This window comes from Thunnus thynnus, chromosome 13 (genome assembly GCF_963924715.1).
Source record: "Thunnus thynnus chromosome 13, fThuThy2.1, whole genome shotgun sequence".
In the NCBI taxonomy this organism is placed as follows: Eukaryota; Metazoa; Chordata; class Actinopteri; order Scombriformes; family Scombridae; genus Thunnus; species Thunnus thynnus.
The window spans coordinates 11,453,915-11,474,902 of record NC_089529.1 but is presented as its reverse complement, the minus strand read 5'-3'; the positions used below and the strand labels follow the sequence as shown (position 1 = coordinate 11,474,902).

General features: G+C 42.5%; 1 protein-coding gene across 7 annotated transcripts in view; it reads right to left on the bottom strand.

Moving 5' to 3' along the window:
- The window catches only part of sipa1 (signal-induced proliferation-associated 1), a 33,672-nt gene extending 13,063 nt beyond the window's left edge, over positions 1-20,609 (bottom strand). For 3 of the 7 annotated variants that reach the window (XM_067607901.1, XM_067607902.1, XM_067607900.1), the window contains exons 1-5: positions 19,155-20,609; positions 1,958-3,556; positions 1,639-1,763; positions 1,366-1,554; positions 279-453 (exon numbers count right to left, since the gene is read on the bottom strand). In XM_067607901.1, the coding sequence (XP_067464002.1) occupies positions 279-453; positions 1,366-1,554; positions 1,639-1,763; positions 1,958-3,068 (1,600 nt within the window). In that variant the 5' untranslated portion in view covers positions 3,069-3,556; positions 19,155-20,609. Of the gene's footprint in view, positions 1-278; positions 454-1,365; positions 1,555-1,638; positions 1,764-1,957; positions 3,557-4,237; positions 4,397-7,122; positions 7,246-19,154 lie in introns of those variants that run through there. The other 4 variants (XM_067607899.1, XM_067607896.1, XM_067607898.1 and 1 more) reach the window with 4 other exon arrangements.
- Between the last annotated feature and the right edge of the window lie 379 nt (positions 20,610-20,988).

Here is a 20,988-nt window from a genome sequence, read left to right as displayed (position 1 = left end):
AATCAGTCGACATCTCTGAATGGAAGACCAAACTGAAACTGTCACAGTCGGGATGAAATCTGTCCCATTTGCTGTTCTCTGCTGCTCACTGAAGGGAAAACAGCTCTGAGATAATCAGCAGTGACTATGCTACTTTACAGGCGTTACTCAGATTACATGTGGCTAGATAGGAGTTATCTTAGGCTTTCACTGGTGCACTGATGCCCTTCAGATAATGGGTGTGCGACAAGGTGAGATGCTGCCAATAGATCCGGGTGTGGTGCATGTTTTCAGCTCACTCTTGTTGTCCAGCTGAGCTCTGTACTTCTCCCAGCCCTTCAGCCGCACCCGCTCCCCAAGCAGATCTAGGAACTCCTCAAACGCCGGCCCCGAGCTCTCGTTATTGTACATGTCTTCCTCCGAGCTCTGCCCGGCCCGGCAGTACATCACCCCGACCTTTCTCTGGAAATTCAGCTGAATTAGAAGACAGAGAAGCAAAGAGTTTATAATTAGCATCCACTATACACTGTTAAATTTGCATGTTTACACCATTAGTCTAACCCTCTAATAGAAGTCCTGAACATTTGACATCTTACTTTACACCAACCAAAGGTTGTTTGGAAAAGCACATCTATATAGTAAAATGTTGTACACACACTTATACAGTATATATTAACCCTATTAATCCCTATCAGCTTTAATTTCCAACAACGCCTTCAACTCATCACTTGGCAGTTTACTGTTTCCTTTTCTCAACTACTCAAAGGTGGAGCTAGGAGCTGCGTGGGTGGGTTTCAATGTTGAGCCAAGGGTGTGACGGGTCATAAAAATAAAGCTTCTATTCATGGTGATAGGGCTCAGTGATTAGCCATTCACCAGAAACAGTGCAATTGCTGGTTGCAGCTTCTCAAACTTGCATGTTTTTCTTAATTTTCTTCATATCATCGAAAGTTGAATCTTAGTTTTTCTTTTGTTGTGTGTTTGTCAGATAAAATAAGAATCTTGAGGACAATACTTTGGGCTCTAGGAACATGTGACAGGCACTTGTCATTATGTTTAACATTTCATAATAATTGACTGAAAAAAATTGACTAATCATTCATGAAAATAATATGGCTATGTATGGTCATATGGTAAGTGAACAGTGGGCACGGTGGCAGAGGTAGTTGGCAGAAGGAATTCATAAATGTAATGTAATGTTTCACACATTAAAACACCTGATTGATCACTGTGGACAGTAGATGTTATGGTGTCAAAGTTACAAATAAATGTTTTGACTCTGGACATTCCAGCCTGACCTTGAAAAACAGCTTTCTGATGCTATTTAAAACCATCCGATGTCCTGAAAAGCATTCACAGGCAGCGGCCTTTAGTAGCCGTACTTACCCCCTGTTCATCCAGCTTCAGCAGAGTGTCCCGGACCTTGGGTGAGTTTGAGGCCAAGCGAAGGCAGTGCAGGTTCAGTTCAGGCATGATGAACTCCAGCAGCCTCTTGGGAGACAAGCCCCTCGGGGTGGTGTGACGAGCGGCTGAGGGCACCGACTCCTCCAAGATGGAACCTCGCAGTGTCTTCATCTGAGGAGAGGAATCATGTTCATCGCATCCAGTCAAATCAATTTCACACACACTGAACAGGAGGAGAGGAAAGTGCCGGTTTACCTCTGTGGTGCGAAAGATGATTCTGTAATTGTACTGAGCACCGCTGGATCCTTCCTTCTCCTCTCTACGGAAACTGATGGCCACAGGACCGAGGCGATCATCCATACCAAAGAAATTCTGATGTTCTGTGATGACGATAAAGAGAAGAAGAAAAATTATGGAGGTGCTTTATCTTATAATTTATGATGCTCATAAATTATAAGATAAGAAATGTGATGAAGAATTGATAAGTGTATTCCTGTGGTATCATTCTCTCCATTGACTGGGCATAAACAGAATCAGCAAAAATGTAAGATGACTTTCACGTCGTAGCACGTACCTTTCATGTAGAAATATTTGCGATAGTAATGGGCTCCCAGATCTGCATGCTCTATAAAGTAGTTGCTCTTGCCCTGCTGTTGGACGTGACTTTCTCTGGGCTCCTCCAGGACCGACACTGCGTCATTGGGTGTTCGCAGGCTCGACCAAAGCCATCGCCTGCCCTGGGATTGACCCAGACCCACCTGTTCTTCTCCCCCCGTCTCATTGCGAAAGTGAGGGCAGCTGAGCAGCAGCTCGTTATCATTGCCATCACCTTCGTCCAGCAGCAGCGATTGCTCAGGGTCATCTGCGTTCCCCCCGTTGCCTCCCCCACCCTGTGCAGGTGAGGACGGGGTGGCCTGGGAGAGTGGGCGCAGCTGGGAGGCGGCTGAAGCCCCTGAGGTGATATTCTTTTTCCGTCCAATGCTGTCTCTGTTTGTGGCTGCCTCGGTGAGGTCAAACAGGATGCTCTGAACATCGTAGTGGGCAAAATTCCTCACCCAGGCTCCGCCACCGAGGTTATCATACGGGCCAGGTGGAGGGATCTGAGAGTGCACAGGTTTGGACTTCTTACCTAGACCTTCAGGCTTCGGCGGTTTGGCAGGTTTCGGGGAGTCCCCTGTGGAAACAGACAGACCCCGAAAGAAGCCATCAGGCTCCGGAGGGTTGCCCTGCAGTCCTAAAAGCAGGAAAGGGTCTTTGAAGCGGAGAGCATTTGGACTCAGGGGCCCCTGGTCATCTGCGCTTTGCTCCTGGGCCTGAGTCTGTCTCTCCAGTGAGGACAGGCTGCCGTATTCCCTGTGTAGCAGCACACCCGAGTCCCCCTGAGCCCCTGCACCTGCCTTCTCACCAACCACCCGTGCTACTTTGCCCCCCGCCTTCCCAGAGGAGTCCAAGTCTCCTAAAGTTACATCGCTGTTACTTCTCTGCATGATGTGGCCTCGGCCCACCGACCGCAGCCCCACGAGGCTTGGAGTGAGGCTGTCTCCATCAGCTCCATCACCGTCCCTCCTGGGCGGCCACTCCACTACACCTACGCCCTCCCGCTTGGGGTCAAAGTTGACAGCGGCAATAGGTGGTCGCACGTTCTGACGGCGAAATTTGCGGATGAAGAGGTCGTCTGACTGCATGGTGCCTGAGAAACCGATCTGGTCCAGAGCTTTCTGCTCTCCCAGTTAAATTTCTGTCCTGGTCTCTATGGTGCTGGTGTGGTGTGTGAGAGCTGTGCACAAAGATGAAAAACCCCGCTGAGTGAAAGCAACAAATATAGTCCTCATTTACACCACTTAAGATGGTTGAACTTTCTCAACCCTTGGGCCACACTTTGTTATCACAAGTCACCGAGTTCTTGAGTGTAAATTAAGTTCTGATGAGGAGAGTGTGCAGCTGTTTCTCGTTGCAGGGGACCGTCCAGGTGTGCAGATGTGTGTTTTGGTGGTACACCAGTTGCAGGGGGCTCCTTCCTGTGGAGTGAGGATGAGAGGATCATCACTGGAGCCTGACTCTCCGCCCTCTGTGTAGGAAAGGCCCTGCCTTCATCGACACTTTGAACATGACATCCATTCGTCTGCACTCTTCAGTGCCTGCAGCTTCCCTTTTGGTCTCGTCCACTGGCCACCTGTATAAAAAAAGAAAGCAATGCCATTTTCAATGTAATCTTTCCCATCATTCACCCACGTTGCTATTATCACAATAGACAGCTTTATATTCAACCCAGTCAGTGAGTAAACAGAGACACTTTGTGGAGAGGAATGGTTTTGATAAACAAGTATTGAATTCCAACAATAAAGCAGCCGCCAGGTCTGACGTGTGTTTTATTGTTGGGTAATGCTAGTACCTCTGTTTTCTTTCATTATTATTCTTTCCTTTACACACTTTCCGTTCCAAAGTTTCCCTAAATAGTTCCATAGCGGGCCTAATGCTCCACCACATCCACCATGCACACGCTCACAATAGACAGTCTTAACACAGGGGAGGGGGCCTTCCTGGCTTATTGAAAGTGTGCCAACATGCAAGAGAAATGAGTGTAAACTGTCTCTCAACTTCACATATGTTCGCACAACAACAGACTCTCGGTTTTGTTGTTAATTCCGGCACCAGTATTTACAAAAAATATAGAAATAATAACAAAAAGAAACAGTGTGAATAATAGAATAATACCAAGACGTTGTTATGTATCAATGAAGAGGTAAAGAGTCATTTAAAGGCAACAGCTTTGTGCTAAAGAATATCAAGCACTACGCTTCCCTTTTTTAAGTCCTAATACAGTTAATCGCTCAAAGTTTCGATTGGAACTTACCAATTAAGAGGAGTTTGTGCAAGATAAAGTTCATCTTTTGACGCAGTTGCCCTGTGTCTGACCAAACTGACGTCAAGCAACTGAAGCTGAAACCTTTTGTCGTTCTCAATAATATCAACCTTCTTCCTGTCTGGTTTTTTCACATGCATCTCTTCTCTCGTGCTTGCACCCTGAACAGCAGGTGCAATGGTGCAGAGCTGTTACCAGAAACACACACACACACAGACACACTCACATACACATAAAATGCTAGAGTAAGTGAGGAAGTCACAAGAAATCTTTGTTTCCCTTTCTTGCCTGCTCTCACTCTCTCTTGATTTCCTTAAAGTAAGAGAATATATTAGCAAATCTTTACATTTTTGCAAATCTTTAAACAAAATATGGAAGATGTGTGACTTGTTAAGACTGGAGGTTATCAGTAGTTTCATTTTGTGTCAAAATATGCTAATGTGATGAGGTATTCACATGCCCTTTTAAAGACATGTAGAGGCGCTTGAGGTGGTCACCACTGTTAACAGGAAGTGGCTTCAGATTCAGCTTTGTACTGAGTTTTTAAACAGTCATGTCCTGGTGAACTGCTATTGTTTTTTACTGTCTGATTCAGCATTTGATCACTTCCAGCTTCATCTCCTTTGCTTGTTTTCTTTATTTTGGTCAATAATAGCCATCCAAATGCATGAATGCTTGTGTTAAATATAGATTAGTCTATTTTATTCGATCTTGTTTCACTTGTTTTCTTTAAAATAACAACTGCACGAGCTGTGTGACACATTTAGATGTCTCCATATAATTTTTGGAAGGACACAGTTTGCTCTGCTATGACATGATAGCCTCATCCCCATCTGATTCACCTCCCAGCGACCAGTGTCTTAAAATTTGCAACATTTGATGAACATATATTGATAAAAACATTCAAAATTCACACACATTTAAATGCTAATACAAGTCAGGACTGGGGAGGAGGAGCTAAATTGATAGAAACAGACAGACTGCTCATGTGTATACAAAGGGCTATAACCACGACTTCAGAAATTCCCCCACCAGCTACCAAAAAAAAAAAGGTGGAGAAAAACTATTATTCTTTCTTTAAAACCTGTTTTATTGGCCTAGAACAGTCACATTTAAGAACACTGACTCCAAAAAATGAAAATGAAACTTAAAATATTTACCATTTTTGTAATATGTAGAATATTAATTTCTTTTCAGGTCATTTAATTTTACAATTTTTTTGTGAACACCTCTGGTAGGTCAAGGCTACTCTCTCCCTTGGACTAGATTTCCGGCAGTGTGTGGTTCCCCATCTGACATAGGAGCAGTGGTTCACACAGAGCAGCCTCTGTGTACCGTCTGTATGGTGCCAGGGCTGCTGACATTAAAACCCTGCTCATGTTCCTCTCTGGGAACCTTCAAACTCTTCTCAAACGTCATTCCCCATGTGGACACAACGTGTGTCTTTCTGAAATCATTAGGTGCAGCATCATCTGCGTGTTTCACAATGCCTTCAAAAAGTGTGAGCAATGCTCTTTCTCCTCTGTTTCAAAGAGGCAGAGTAGATTATTAGCAGTGGGATCTTTTTTTCCCCCAAAATTAGTTTGTCTTCATGTTGTTCCAACAACAAAACCAACTTTCAGGGTCAGAAACACTCCTGCTCTCCACTAACACTGACACTTATCACTCACTGCCTTTGTAAAAATCACATACTCCTGAGCTTCTTAAGACCCCCGACCCATGAATCAGTCCTTGTTTCCATAGCAACCGGTCTGGTGCCACCCTCTAAATGTGGTATCCAGTCCACCAGTGCTTTGTAGTAACCCAGTTTACTCTACTCAGTAGGTGAAATGGCTCCACTTTTGTCAGATGAGCCTATGACTGATGATGTTTATGTCAGCGACCCCGTTCATATTCCTCAGCAGACTATTACAAAGCCAACAAAGACAAACAAGGAGGAGAAATGAGTATGTCATGATTTAACTGCTCCCTATTAAAACTCAGGAGAATGGCTGTCTAGTTTATTTGTATCTCAGCTCTTCAACACCACATACAGATATTGTATAGATGTGTGTTTGCATCGATGTTAATGACTTTACTGGCTGCAGAAACAAGCTGGTTTAGGCAGATATAAAAGCAACTTAATCTGTGCCAAAGCACAGACACTATTGTACTTCTCACGATAAAACTGGATACTTAGACCAAAAAAAGCATAAAATCACAAACATGAGAAAAAGTGCAGGTGGCACTCCATCAGGAAACACTTACAATACGCTACAGTGTATGCAATGCCAACCTTGTTAAGGTAGTAGCTGTGCAGCATCTTATCTCATTTTTGTTATTTTGTTAACTTACTCTATACATATGCTAAGTGCCAAGCATATTTAAGAGGCTGTCTGTCTAATAAAGCCAAGTTAAAATAACATTTGTTTACAAAACTCTCTCCATTTGATCCTCTGGATTGCTTGACACCAGTGAAAAGAAGTGGCTCAAACCTCCTAAGGAATCTGTAATGTGCAAAAGAGACTTGTATGTACTAATCAGCTATGGCTCTGGTACCTCAAACTATCTGGTCAAAAAAGGGTATAATACACTAAACTACTGGTAGAAATAAGACAGTGATTATATAATATATATATTTTCAGACTACAAACTAAATGAAAAAATTACTGGCTTTTTAAGTGGCTTTGAAGACTAACCGCAAAGAACCTGGATCACCAAGTTATTTGCATAATTAGCATCTACACAATCTTTTGGGTGTTTCTTTTTCATCCATGTTTACCACTGCGAGGGCAATAACCACATTCTCTTTGAATCAGAATCAAGCACAGCAACAGAAAATGGCACTTTGTGGAAAGGAGCCAAATGTTTTAAAAGCGAGGCGGTCTTTTTCTTACCATTACTGATATGTGATGTCTTCCATCAAATCTTCAGTCATCCAGACTAGTGTTTAGAATACATATTAACACCTCTCTTCCAATACAAAGTGTCCTCTGTTACTACTGTAGAGAAGTGTGGTGTACCTTATGTAGAAGTACAAAGTGAAGAGGAACTGAAGTGTTCTGTCCCTGCCTCCTTTCTGCACAGTTCATTAGATAACCCGTTGCTTGTATTATGAAATATGTTTTCTGCTGAATGCATTAGGCTGACAATTTAAATGTAATTGTACATCCTGCCAACAAAAAATTAGTGAAGCTTTGTCATTTAAACAAACTTAAACAAAAATGTGCTACCTTAGAAAAAAAAAACACATAAATTATTAACAAACAGCTTAATGTTTTCCAGGGATATTTCTAGCTGAACAACCGTCCGACTTTATATCACTCTGACTTAAACCAGACCCTAATATTATAGATCATTTCGTAACAGCAGAACTGACTGTGAGTGGCAATAAAAAAGAACTTAAGGATATCATGAAGGCTTGAGACGATAAACAGTAAAGGGAAACTCTTTTTCTTTCAAAAGCTCTCAATCCACCTGATTGTAAATGGGTTCTGCTTTTGGTCTGATGATGCTGTATCTCGCCTTTTTAAAGATTGTTTTCATAGCAATGCACAATAACACCACATCATTCTTGAGTTTTGTGTCATGAACGGGTTCAATGTGGATCTCCTCAAGTATGCAAAATTTGCAAAAAGATGAACATTGACATTATGGTGTAGATGCATCATTTTCTAAAATAATAAGTACATAAAGCCAAAACATACAATCAACAGAGATATCTGCTATTGAGAATATTTTTAGCCATATTAGGCAGCTGCACACGTCAATGGTGCTTACTCTTGTACAAGGAACTGAAGCAAATACTGTTTCCAGTTAAAGTTGCATAAACTCCCCCACGTCCACATCACACACACATTTCTTTAAATCAGTCGGTGCAGGAGTTGATGGGAAGAGTGTGTGACCCTGTGTGTCCTCTGAGCCACAAATCTAACACCACATCAACAGGAACTTGACCCCCACTGGAACCACGTTGAACACTTTGTATTAAATGGCTTTGAGGAGGAACAGCACAGACTTTGATTTGACTGTTGTGCGATATTCTCCTGCCTTGAAGCTGATTCACCATAGCAAGGATCATAACTTTGACATATACTCATATGGTCAGACTACTTCATGGAAACAGCTGAGTAGCCCGTGCAGAGCTATTGAAGCATCGCATCAGTTTATGTAATGAACAGCATAAAGCAACTTCTTTGTTTCTCTCTTCTGCCACAGGATCATTCCAGGGGAGGGATGACCCAGACATGTAGCCGATGCTCTCCAGGATTTTTTTTTGAAAGATTTGGAGCATTCACTAAGACCACTGGGAGGCTGCTGCCCTCCACAGATCTCCTTATGGTACCAGAGCCACTCTCAGTCCCCGAGAAACTCAATAATGCATGTACAAAGCAGTGTTTAATCCTGCGTCTCAGAGCTTAAAAGTCCAGTGGACAGTAATAACCTCAGTATTGTCCTCACATGTTCTAGATAAACTAGACTTATTTTAGTGCTGAAAAAAATCAATTTCTGTGTGTGCTAAGCTCCTGTGTCCATCAGGAGTTTGTTCCTGTGTGAAACCCTCAAATCACAAAGAGAAATCTGAAATTATTCTGTGGAGCTGAGGATTATATCTCTTCCTTTGCACCAGATTCGGTTTGAAGGGCCATGACTACCCAGGGTAGATGTTTGGTTTCACTGACAACAGTTAATGACGTCCACTTCCATGTTAAATCCGGGACAAAGTTAATGGGTCTCTAGAGAACGATGTGAGGACACTATCTGAAGTCAGAGGAGAGTCATACTAAGCACACACCATTTTGGGGAAGTCATGGCTGCCTGACATACTTTGCACTCGCTCGTGCAAAGTCTGCGTCCTGAGAAACAGGAAGAGATGACTGACTTCTGAACTCTGAGAGGATGGGTATCGACGTCATCATTTCTACTCAACACTTCCACACCTATGACAGCCTGACTGCGACACTGCGGTATGAATGAGCAGCTTTTCTAACCTCGACATTCAGCGCACTTAATGCTGACGGTGCAGTCGTTTGAAGTATTTAATGGCGGAAAAAAAGGAAGATCTGATATAAACGACTGAGATCTGATCTGTTTTCCCTTCAGGTGAAGCCATGAAAATCGGCTTAACAGCTTAGCAGCAATTAGATGTGATCAGTGACTGCGGCCTTATCAACTCCATCACATCAAGTTTAGAAAAAGCCTTTGCAGTGACTGTTTATACTTGCAACTTATTGTCATGCTTGTTGTTTTTCTGTCAAAATTGAAGGCTGAAGTTGCGAAATACTCTGCCCGCCTGCACATATGAGGCAAGCAGTCTTTCATAGTGCCAGACTCCCATGTTGTCATCTGGTTTTGACATGTGAGACGAAATAACACATAAAGATGGAGAAGTGAATATTTCTTTTGGCTTAGAAATCCTTTTAAACGTCCAGCCTCAGTGTGGAGGTCAGCTGTCAGTAGTGTCACTGTCTATCCTTTTAGTTAAAAGCTGCCTCGCCAATTCTAAACCACAAGGTCTAAATCAACTCCCTAATAGTGATTGATTTGGGGAAATTTAAAGCCAGGCTCAGACTCACTGTCATTATTGATCCCACGCAACCCTGTTACATTCAAGATCAGGTTGCATCCCCGCTTTGCTGCCCGATGTGTGACACCGAACTGAGAAAGAAAATTAGTTAATTCTCATGCACAACACTTGCCCTCCCCCCACTCGCCACACTGCGGACGGTGAACTGGGCCAAGTCCAGAGGCTGGTAAGTGGATGGTACTGCAGCACTCTCTTTTTTTGTAATGTGTTGTATCTCTCTTTTTCCATTCAAACAGTTTGCAAATGTCAGTCTGAGTTATTGCTCCCTAAAGAAATATTATCCTGCATCACTGGCACCTGTCCTCAATAGACTGACTTTAAAAAAAAAAAAAAGAGGATGACTGTCAAGGTGGCAGGAAGAAAAGAGCAGTATTTTTGAAGAATCTTAGAAATACAAGCCATAATTGTGAGCAATATTTTGCAGCAGGCAGGCGTTCTCTCCAAAACATATGACCGTAACTCACAGTTTGATCCTGTCACTGGTAATCGTTCATGTCCCCGCTGTGCGAGCGACTCTCCACACATTTTCTGCCTTAAATGTTACACATGTATCATCTCTAACAGAGTGATGCTTTTTGAACACTTGCTCACAACACTTCAAGGTGATGCAGACAGATAACAGAGGAACAGTTACAGAAGTTGTTGACTGGGATGACTGCGGCATCACAACATGGAGAATTTAAAGCGATCACTACACCTGCCCTATTTTATGTTTCTCTTGTCATTTATGGTGACAGCATGCTGATGCAAACTGGATTTTTCAAGGACACTATGAGAGCATGTTTTCCCCTCCAAACACATTTTTACTTTATCCGAAAAAAATGTCACTGATATTTACTTTTTCAATGTCAAAGAAGAGGCATGATTCAGTGACTTGATGATTCAATTCATGAGTCAGTAAAATGCTGTCCTTGTCTGCATCAGCTCTGTTGTTATGGTTGTATGTGGAGGTCAAGCCTCCCTCCACACAATAAAATACCTTTAATTTCAAGAAGAGCTACCCTCCCTTACATGTGTCCTTCAAAAATTGAAAATAAGTCCTCAGCCTTATAAATTATTAATGAGGCCGGGTGAAAGCGGGCGAGGGTCACCAAGTTGTTAATTATTCATTGCTGCTGGGTTGCTCCCTTGTCCAGTCTTGTGCTGTTGGGGATGCACACACAGACACAGCTTTGGTGAACTAATTTGTCATGATTTATAACCAAGTCTGTGTTTGACTTCTTTGTGCATGTGTGTCTCATGTCTTACAGTAAACCAGTGTGGCTGAGGTCATCCAGAGTGTGATTTCAGCAATGTCTGGTCCAGTTTCAGTTCTTTTTGGGATGTTTTTGACATGGTTTACTCAGAAAACAAGTCAGACACTATGACGGTAGAAACCCAAATGCTTCACAAATCAGAGAATGTGGACATTGTTTTGTGTTATTTCTTACTCAAGACGCATACATCACAATACATAATCAGTGGACCTCCCCCTTCAGTATACAAAGAGGAAGTAAGCTCAGAAAAGCTCCTTCTATAGAATCGTCTATATTAAAACCTTACTTCCTCTTGCAATAAATAGTACGACCTTACACTAATACTCTCTCGATTACATTTCCAAACACTATTGTTTCTACTGTAACCTACGTGCTGCTCTGCGACAGCAAAAGAAAGTACCTAACGCTATTGTTTGATATGTTATTTGCCATGACATCAACACTGTGTGCTGGCAGAGCACTGCCACTTCCTGTGTATCTGAAAATACACCTTGTGACAGACTATGTGTGTGTATGTGTGTGTGTGTGTGTGTGTGTGTGTGTGTGAGGGGATGGGCAGAGAGGTTTCAGGTCTAAATGTGAGAAAGTTTGAGTACTTGTCTTTGTATGTCTCTGCTGACTCTATAAAATAGTGTACAAGCCTTATTGATGCAGCACACTGTCCACTACATTGACAGGAAGAGCAGCTGTCCTTCTGTGACGGTTTGTGTGTGTGTGTGTGTGTGTGTGTTCTGCATGTGTGGGCGTGTGCAACAAGGAAAGGAACTGACCCTCAACTTCATGACTGTATCTATTATGTTGAGCTCAACGGTTCACTGTTACTCCTCTGTCATCCGTGCAACCAGCTCTGAGGCAGAGGAAAAGAGATTGCCCGATATTGCTTTACAGTTTTTCTCAGGTGCTTTGGCTCAATTCTCGAATGGCAGTTGAAGTGGTCAAAACAATATGTGAGATTTCTTTACAACATTTTGTATTTGTGCACAACAGAAAGAGCATTTCTTTGTTATCATTTGCAAATGTTGTCGCACATTTAGGCAAATGACTAAGTACAGTTGTCTACAAATTTGAACAATTATTGGTTGTATATGTTTTTGTGAACAAAATAGATTATGTTTCTTCTCAGTTGAATAGTTTTACTCTCAAAAATATGTTACAATTTTTTCATTGTATAAGTCATCACATGCAGAATAGTCCGTGTAATTGTCAAAATGTGCTGAGCCCATGTTTCATGAATTGCATTGATATGGAGTGGTCGTAAAATCTGCTAAACTGATAAATTTGTTGTCAGGTGAAACTCGAACTTCACTTATGAATGGGGAGTTTCTCACATCTTAGATCAACCGATTGGCACGTGCCATCCAGTCAGTTTACAGCTGTAAGTCATGAGTATACGTATTGTAAAACATATTTATAGAGCTTAAGGGCAACAGAGTTACTAGAACTTGTGAACATGGAGGAAACTGCTCAGATGAACATTGGACGGGGGCAACAGAGGTGTAAAGTGAAAGAGTGAAGCATATAATCATCGACCACCAAATCTTGTGGTCTTTACTTGCTGCACTGAATGCTGCATGATGTGAAATAACAACAGAAGCGTGCAGAGATGGTTGTGGCATACAAGACAATTCTTCCTCTGTTGCATTGCAAGTGAGAGCATAAGGTGTGAAGTCAATGAGAATCTGTAACCAAACAGACAGGAGACTGTGATTCCCAGCACTGTAACTTTATTTTGTTACTATACTGCTGCATATAGTAGGCATATGTTTTGTTTTAATTTTTAGTTATTTTTCTGTTTATTGTATTGTATTGTGTTGTTTTTCCTCACATTACATGCAAATCTAAGTGCTCTTTTGCTTTATAAAGTGGAATACCTGCAGAGTTTTCACTTCGATACACAACAGCAGTCAGTTCGCTTCCGAAAGATCTGGTCTGGTACAGCAGGCATTCAGCTTCAGTGAAAACATGATGGACCACACTGTTTGGAAATTAGGAGATGAGGAACACACTTCCTCAGGGTCCACTTTCATTCTGACAAAAAATCTAAACATTTTGACCACCTTGGTTTTACACAATGTCAAAGGAACATCTTATTTTGGTGGCAACTTAATCATTGACACGGTAACTTCATTTTGAAACATGAATTAAAGGTTTTGGGTGAGTTATAGCCTTCTGTAGGTTAACTAGAATGTTTTGCTTCATGTATGAGCTGTTTTGGGAAATGCATCTTCAGTGCTGAGAGCTTTAAAACTCTTTCAAGAAATATACCAAAGCATGTGAGAAAAACTGTAATAGCAATCTGAACTGTTAGCCTACCTTGTGCACTTTTCAGAGGAAGAGATGCTGACCTCCCTCGCTTCCTCACTGTCCCTATTGTACAATGAAATGAAGCTGAGTGCCCATGAAATGGCTGCAACAGTACCTATGCTCATCCCCATTTCTCAGCTGAAAATCTTTATTTGTGGGAGCAAATCTCCTGAAGAAAGCTGTCTTCAGTTACACTCAATAAGTGTTGTTTATGACTTGCGGGTAAAGGCCACTTCTAAATTGTTGCCATCAAACTTACAAGCTACACCAGCTCCGTCTGTGTCCATTATGACCTTAGTGGACACAAATTGCTATCATTATTTGGTGAAATTGACTAGTCTCTTGTTTACTTTCATGGTGCAGGCATCGGTACAGCGATCCTTTCTGCTTTTCTGCTAGTTCACACACCTCTGACATTAATATCAAAGCCCAAACACAAATTGAAGAGGATGGCAGCAGTTGTGTAGTGAAGGAACCACTGCAAATAGTACCTCTAAAAGTCTTGCATTTGCATGAAAACCTACACCTTTACCTGGGAGCTAGTGTAGCTAATCACAAATAATCATAAGGATTAAAGTGTGAAAAAAATATCCTACTAAGATACTATTTTATTGGGGGGGGGGGGGGGGGGGGGGGGGGGGGGTCACTGTAAATTGGCACATTGCAGGCGAGCACTTGCTGCAGCTTACAGCCTCTCCTCTGCTTGTTGGCCTCGTGTCATTTACACCGGCGGCTCTGCACCTTCTGACCTACATAAAAACAAGCAGCTCATGCACCATTATGCTAACTACAGTGATGCAGATAGCAGCCGATTTACTGTAGCTTTGCTGTGATGCTCTTGTACATCTAGGCTATCATCATCAAGAAGGTTCTGTGCCTCTGCGGATTTAGACTTGTGAATGAAAACATGCAGACTTCCACGTGAATTACTAGTGTGGACTAATGCTTCCATGGAATAATTCACTGAGCCATTACAGCACCTTGCTCAATTGCAAAGTTTATCAGTGCATGCCTGCAGCCAATATTATTCCTGCTGCTAATTTTTTCCCACTAAGGTATTAAATTGACACATAAAGGCTATGACTTCAAGGCACATATTTGTGTCACATTATTAAAAATGAGCAAGAATAAGGGAAGTGTGGCAGGACTTCATTTCAAAGGAAAACACTCCTCTCCTCTCTTCCCCTCCAGCCGGCTTCCGTAATACACCACCATGGTCACATCTTTCAGTTTCCTGTGTGAGGTTTCTGTTTTGCCCTGTGAGAGCAGACAGACAACCCAGCACTGAGAGGTATCTGCTCTCTCCTCTCACTTCTTGATTGTCAATGCCTTTAACCACGCAAATGAAACAACTGAGGTTGCAACTTCCTCCTCATACAGACCAAAAAGGTCCTTCAGTGGTAAATAACAATATGCTGATAATCTTTAATTTGTCATGCTTGAGCCTGAGAATAGAATATTTTCCATTAGGCTTCTTGTCCGCCTTTTTTGATCTGTATCTACCAAAGCTTGGCGATGAAGTGACGTGGTGCGAGCGTGAATAGTTGGCCCCGATCTGCTTTCAGTGGCTCTGAATACCCCTGAGTGCACTTCTCCTGTAATAGCAACGTGAACAATGAGAAGGAGCCGCTGCACCACTTAATGGTTTATAATGTATGTATGACATAATTGAGAGGGACATTGTGATTAAGGACAATAAGTTTCAGTGTATTTCTGAAGGGCATTTCTCAACATGTGAACGCAGTAGGCTACATGTTTATAGGGATTCTTACACGTGAGTTGTCTAAATATAACTTAAGTATTCACAGCAGATGCTTACATAAATATGTCTATAAAAACAGCAGCTTCCACATATTTTAGGACTATTACATCAAGGTTTTGTTGTTGAAAGTACCTGGCTCCATTTCTTATTCTCTCTTTAGCTCTACATAGAGCATCGAATGACTAGCAAAACTCTAATAACATCATTTATTTAAAATAGGCCTCAAACTCATCTTTTACCAATAATGATTATGTTCTTTGTACTTGCAGGACCTATTTCTCTCTTCATCTCTGACTTCATACTTCAACAGCCGATGGATTTTGTTTTGAAGAGGATATTAAAGAGAATTATTCCCGTGTGTAATTTCTGAGAATCTAACAAAATCGTTTTGTGCAGAAAGTGTGTGTTGCAAAATCATTCAGGGACATTTTGAAAGTCTTAAAATGCTACATTTCAAAAAGACAACAGCTATTGAGAATTGACTCACCAAATGATAAAAAATCTCACTGAATATTTGTCATACTAATTTATCTCCACTGTGCAGTCCTGCTCTGTCCAACTCACTGAATGACTCATTCTTACATCTTTTATGTTCTTTCTTAATATCGCAAAATTACTACTACGCAGCCACAGAAGGGCAACGGCCTCGAACAAAACTAATGATGCCTGATCTTCCATTAAGACCAGTGGCTGCAGGGGACAGGTGACAACAGAGAGCACAAGCTAAGAGGATCCACCCAGTGGCTTACGCTGCCGGCATCCTGCCATCCGACGAAGGGAAGGCTCCGCCTGTCCAACTGCCTTCCTTGCTGAGCCCCCACAGGGAGCCTGCTGGGTGTAGCCATGCAAAATGGCTCCAAATGAGAGGAATGATGTGATGCTGACTCAGACAAAAACAAAATCTGCCTGGTAACCTCACGACACGTGAACAACTGAGCGCACAAACAGGTCAAAATGTTCATATTGCTCATAGCTTTTTGTTCACATGCAGGGACCATCTTGTATCAAGCAGCACAAACTAAAAATAACCTCAGAAATCACTTTTTTATAGCCTTAATTTTCCTTTTATTGTCACATCTGTACAATCTGCTAACTGAAGACTGCTGATTAATAACTGTTTCTTTGTGAAAGATGAGTCATTTTAGGAGTCATTGTATTATTTTGCAAAAAATGGGTCAAATAACATGAGCCAAAGTTTAAATCCTGACAAACAACTTCAGAATACATTATCCTAGATCTACCGCCCCTCACAGTGACTCAGTTTTACTGCACATCTGTGTGATGCTGGTAAAAAAAACCATCATTATCATTATTCAGCGTAAAGCACACAGAGGTTATTCACTCCTCCACCTGCATTTACAAAAGGGCAAACAACGACAGCATTCCTCCCTCTTCTATTATTCCTTCTATCTTTTATTGATTTGGTTTCACAATGATGATGACTTCTCATGTTAGAGGTTACCGCTGGCATAAACAGTCACTGATTGAGCATTTAGGATTATCTTCATGGCATTATCTCTCTGCTAGACAAGAACTGACAGTGGGGAGAAAGACGCTGAGACATGTGACAGTCTGAATCTACGACATGACACACGCATGTATATAGTCAAGCTCTCCTGGCTCTTGTTCGGTGAAGGAAATAAAAGTGGGTCGATCGATTCAAGAGTGTCCTCCACCTCTGCTCCCTTCCTATGCAAGCTGTGATTGTCCCACATGTCCTGCAGAAGCCTCCCATAGGAAAAGACTTTTGTAGGTTATTGCCTTAAAAAAATCTACTCTGAAACAGAACCATTATGCTGAATCCCGTTCTTTCGGCACTAGACTTTTAAGTTTATATCTCTGAGCGTGGACAACGTCAACCTCTAGTTTCAGTGTACAGGGATCTTTTTGGTGATGGAGTTTACCATATTAAACATGTCAAATAACTCTGTCATCAACAGTTAAACTGCTGCTGACTGAGTTCCAGTACAATGGTACAAACTGGATGTCAAGTGTCGAGTGTGTCAAGTGTGTCCGGCCCAGATCAGACACCGAAATGTGCTCATATCCCGGACACAGATCCACACATCTCTCTTTCCTCAGTATCATAATGAAATACTTTATCTACACTCATCTATCATTCACATTACAAAGCTGCACCTCACTGGTAATAGCAGGCAGACATGTAATTGTTTGAGGTGATTTGATTATAGAAAATAATGAAAACCAACAGGCACTAATTGCTAAACTACTTTGCCAATAGAGTGGATTTCCATCAAATTGACTTAGAAAACATGTCTTAAGGAAAAAGTGCCAACACTAAAGCGATATAAAATCTAAATCTATCATTAAATATTGATGGAGATAGAAAGTAAATTATGAAGCACAGTGCTTCACAATGGCTGCAGTTATTCTGGTACTAGTAGGCTCTTAAATTAAATTAAATTCTAAAATATCTCTCTATCAATTAAATAATACACAAGTATTGTCAATTAAGGAACTACCAGTGTTTGCAACTGCTAGTTATACCACTTAAACACGGCCACTGAGTGAGAACTGTACTATTTTATATACATTATATATGTAGTGCAGTGGACAAGTCGACAGAGTTGGATGAACGGGCTGCATTTCCCATAAAAAACGACAGGAGGTAGAGAAAAACAAGGTGGATTTTCAGACACACACACACACACACACACACAAAGTTGACCCTGACGAACAACATCACACCCTCCTGCCAGTCTAGCCAGGAACACAAACACAATGCCATCAGGTCACATTCATATTTCTACCAATCACACATCCTTCCTTCCTGCAGAGAGTCCTTCCATCATGCCAGTTCAAAATGCCTTTGATGGTTTAAAACATCAACCACAGTGGCCACCACACTGCATGCGGCTCAATGTAAATTAAAAGGCCTGTCCTTTGAGTGCACTGGCTTATGTAAGCTGCTGCTGCGTGTCTCTTTTACCCGCCAGCCCTCCATCCCTGCCTTTCTTTCCCTTCAGCATCCCTGAAACCCCAACGCCTCGTAAACACACAGCCCCATCCAAAATTAAGAGAGTGCAGGGGGTGGTGAGGAGGGTGAGGAGGGTGAGGAGGGGAGGGAGGAGGTGGGGATGGGGGGGGGCCTGACTCCTGCATCCCTCATTTTCTCTGCCACCTTGAAAACAACACCCCAAATCCGGTTGTGGCTCTCCATTCCATCATTGTCTGTGCACATCACATGCAGGCGTATTACAATCCTCTTTATCTCCGTGCACCGCAGACTAAAGATGGTGGCTTTTCTTTTTTTTTTTTTTTTGTCTTTGAAAATATACATTTGAAATAAATTCTGCTCTTCTTTTTGTTCCTGCATCTTTAGCTCATCCCTTTCTCTCTGTCTCCCTCTCTCATTCTCTCAGTACCCCCTCCATCCATCCATCCCTCCCTCCACCTTGTCCTGCAGCCGCTCTACGGCGAGGTTTTGCAGTGGCTTCTTGACAATGTCATAACACTGTTTTTAAGACAATTCTGCCTCGTTGGAGAGCGCACAATGGAGAGAGACAGGAAAGATGGGGGGTTAGTGTCGGGAGAAGGGAGGAGGTGGTGGTGGTGGTGGTGGGGGGGTTAGAAGAAGGAGGAGGAGGAGGAGGAGGAGGAGGAGGCCGGGGATGAAATGCGACAAAGGTTGCAAGCTGGATTCAAACCCCACAATGTCGCGTGTAAATGGCACCTTAGCTCTCTGAGCCACTTGGACGCCCCAATAAAATGCATTTTTAAAGAGCTGACAGCAACACAATGAGCAGAGAGGCAGAGGGAGGACATGCTGGAGGGTGATATGATCATGCAAAGCCATTATTCCATATCCTCTGTCGTTTTCATACATTGTCTCTGATTGGATTGTGTGAGCTTAAGGGGCATATGCATGCCTGTACAGAGGTATGTGGCATACACGGTGTGCAGATCCATCTATCTGAATCCATTATCATCAGAAAGAGGACCCGGTGAGGCTGGAATGTGTATTCTCCGTAATTCTCAACACAGAAAGAAAAGGCTTACCTCCACATTTCAGCTCCGTTCGACCCTGCCTTGTTTCATCCTGTTCCTCTCTGCCGACTCCCTCCCCTTCTCTCCCCATGACAGCATTTTTCTGCTATCTATCTCCACGGTTAGGCTCCTTCTTCTCCTCCTTCAGTTCCTCCTGTCTGCAGTTCTCTTCCTCTGTCCAAAAATAAAAGAAACACAACACACACACGCACACACACACACACAGAGCACACACTTCCCTGATCTCTTGTGTCTACCGGCTCCTCTATTCTGTTGTTAAGTCAAGAGGCAGGTTGATTTGTGCTGTCCTCCTCCCTCTTTCTCCCTCTCGCGTTGATTCCATTCACATCACACTAGAGCCAACCCTCTCTCTCTCTCTCTCTCTCTCTCTCTCTCTCTCTCTCTCTCTCTCTCACACACACACACACACACACACACACACACACACACACACACGGCTCTACCCAGCCGTTCTCTCCTCCCCCCTCCTCATCTCCTTGTCAGAGAGAGGTTGAGGCAGCGGACAGCAGTGGCCAACAGGAGAGCTCTCTGTGTCTTAAACTGAAGTTCAAAAATGCTTCATTGTCTCACCGGCAAGACTGCGATTTTTTTTTAAAAAAAATGGCTGAAATAAGAGCTCAAGAATGCTCATTTAAAGTGTAATATCATGTTGTGAATAACCAGAAATGTAGATGCTGATTAAATGTTAGTAAGGCAGTCAGCTCCTACAATTAGCAAAGGCTTTTCCTGGTCTCTATTTTATTCAGACTAATGAACACATTCATTTCAAGCAGGGCACAAATTAGCACCAGCCACCAGCCAAATGCTGGTAAAATATGTTGGCTGGTAGATTTGCTTCACTCACCAGCCAGAAAAAACAACGGTAATCTATTGAGTGGCTGGTAAAATTCACTAAAACACTCACTAGCCATTTGGCCAGTGGACAAAAAGTTAATTTTGCAGCCTGGTTTCAAGTCTCGTTTGCTTTGTGCCTAAACTGACATTTCTGCACGAGAGAGATAAAGGCTCAAAAGCCCACTCGGGGGCAAAGGTGAAAACGGCAGTGTGTGTGTGTTTGTTTATGTGTGTGTGACAGTTTGTTTATTTGTAGAGACCTCTGTGTACTCCCCAAACAGTGTAGACCATAACAAACAATCAACCTGCTTGAGAACAATGACAGCGCAGGAGTGAGTGCACCGACATACTGCAGATGGCTTTTTGCTTCCCCGCCAGCCACCGCACCTTCTAAAAACACACACCTGCGAGTTTGGATAAAAAACATTTCATGATGTTCAGGAGAAGAGGAGGAGAATCAGCAGAGGCGAGTATGCGGCACCACCATCCCCCTAATTACTGTATGGAGTCTCGTGCAGGCCGTACCATATGGCTGTGTGTGTGTTACCAGGTCAGTGACTCTGGTCAAGCTCAGAGCAGTGTGGGGGGTTGGGGGCGGGGAGGAGAAGGAGCCTGCGCTGCTGGTGGTGTGTGTCCTGAACAGATAAGAAAAATAAAAAACAGAGGCACAAGTTGATAGTAGTTAAACAGTTTTTCCCCCCCCTCCAAAAAAACAAACAACATACCTCAGTGTGTGTTCATCAGAGGTCAGGAGGCTTTTTTTTTTTGTAGCTGCTGTGGGAATCTTTTGCTTCTTCCAGTGTTTCCAGCATTGTTTTAATCTGCAAAAAGAAAAATTACACAATACAAATGTCTAATTTTCATGACCTCACATACAGTATTAAACCCAAGTGAAACAGAGTTCATGCATACGTATGCGCTTGTGTGAAAATAAAATCTACATGTTCATAATCTTAACTTTCAGACTGGTCTAACTGTCTTTAAAGATTAC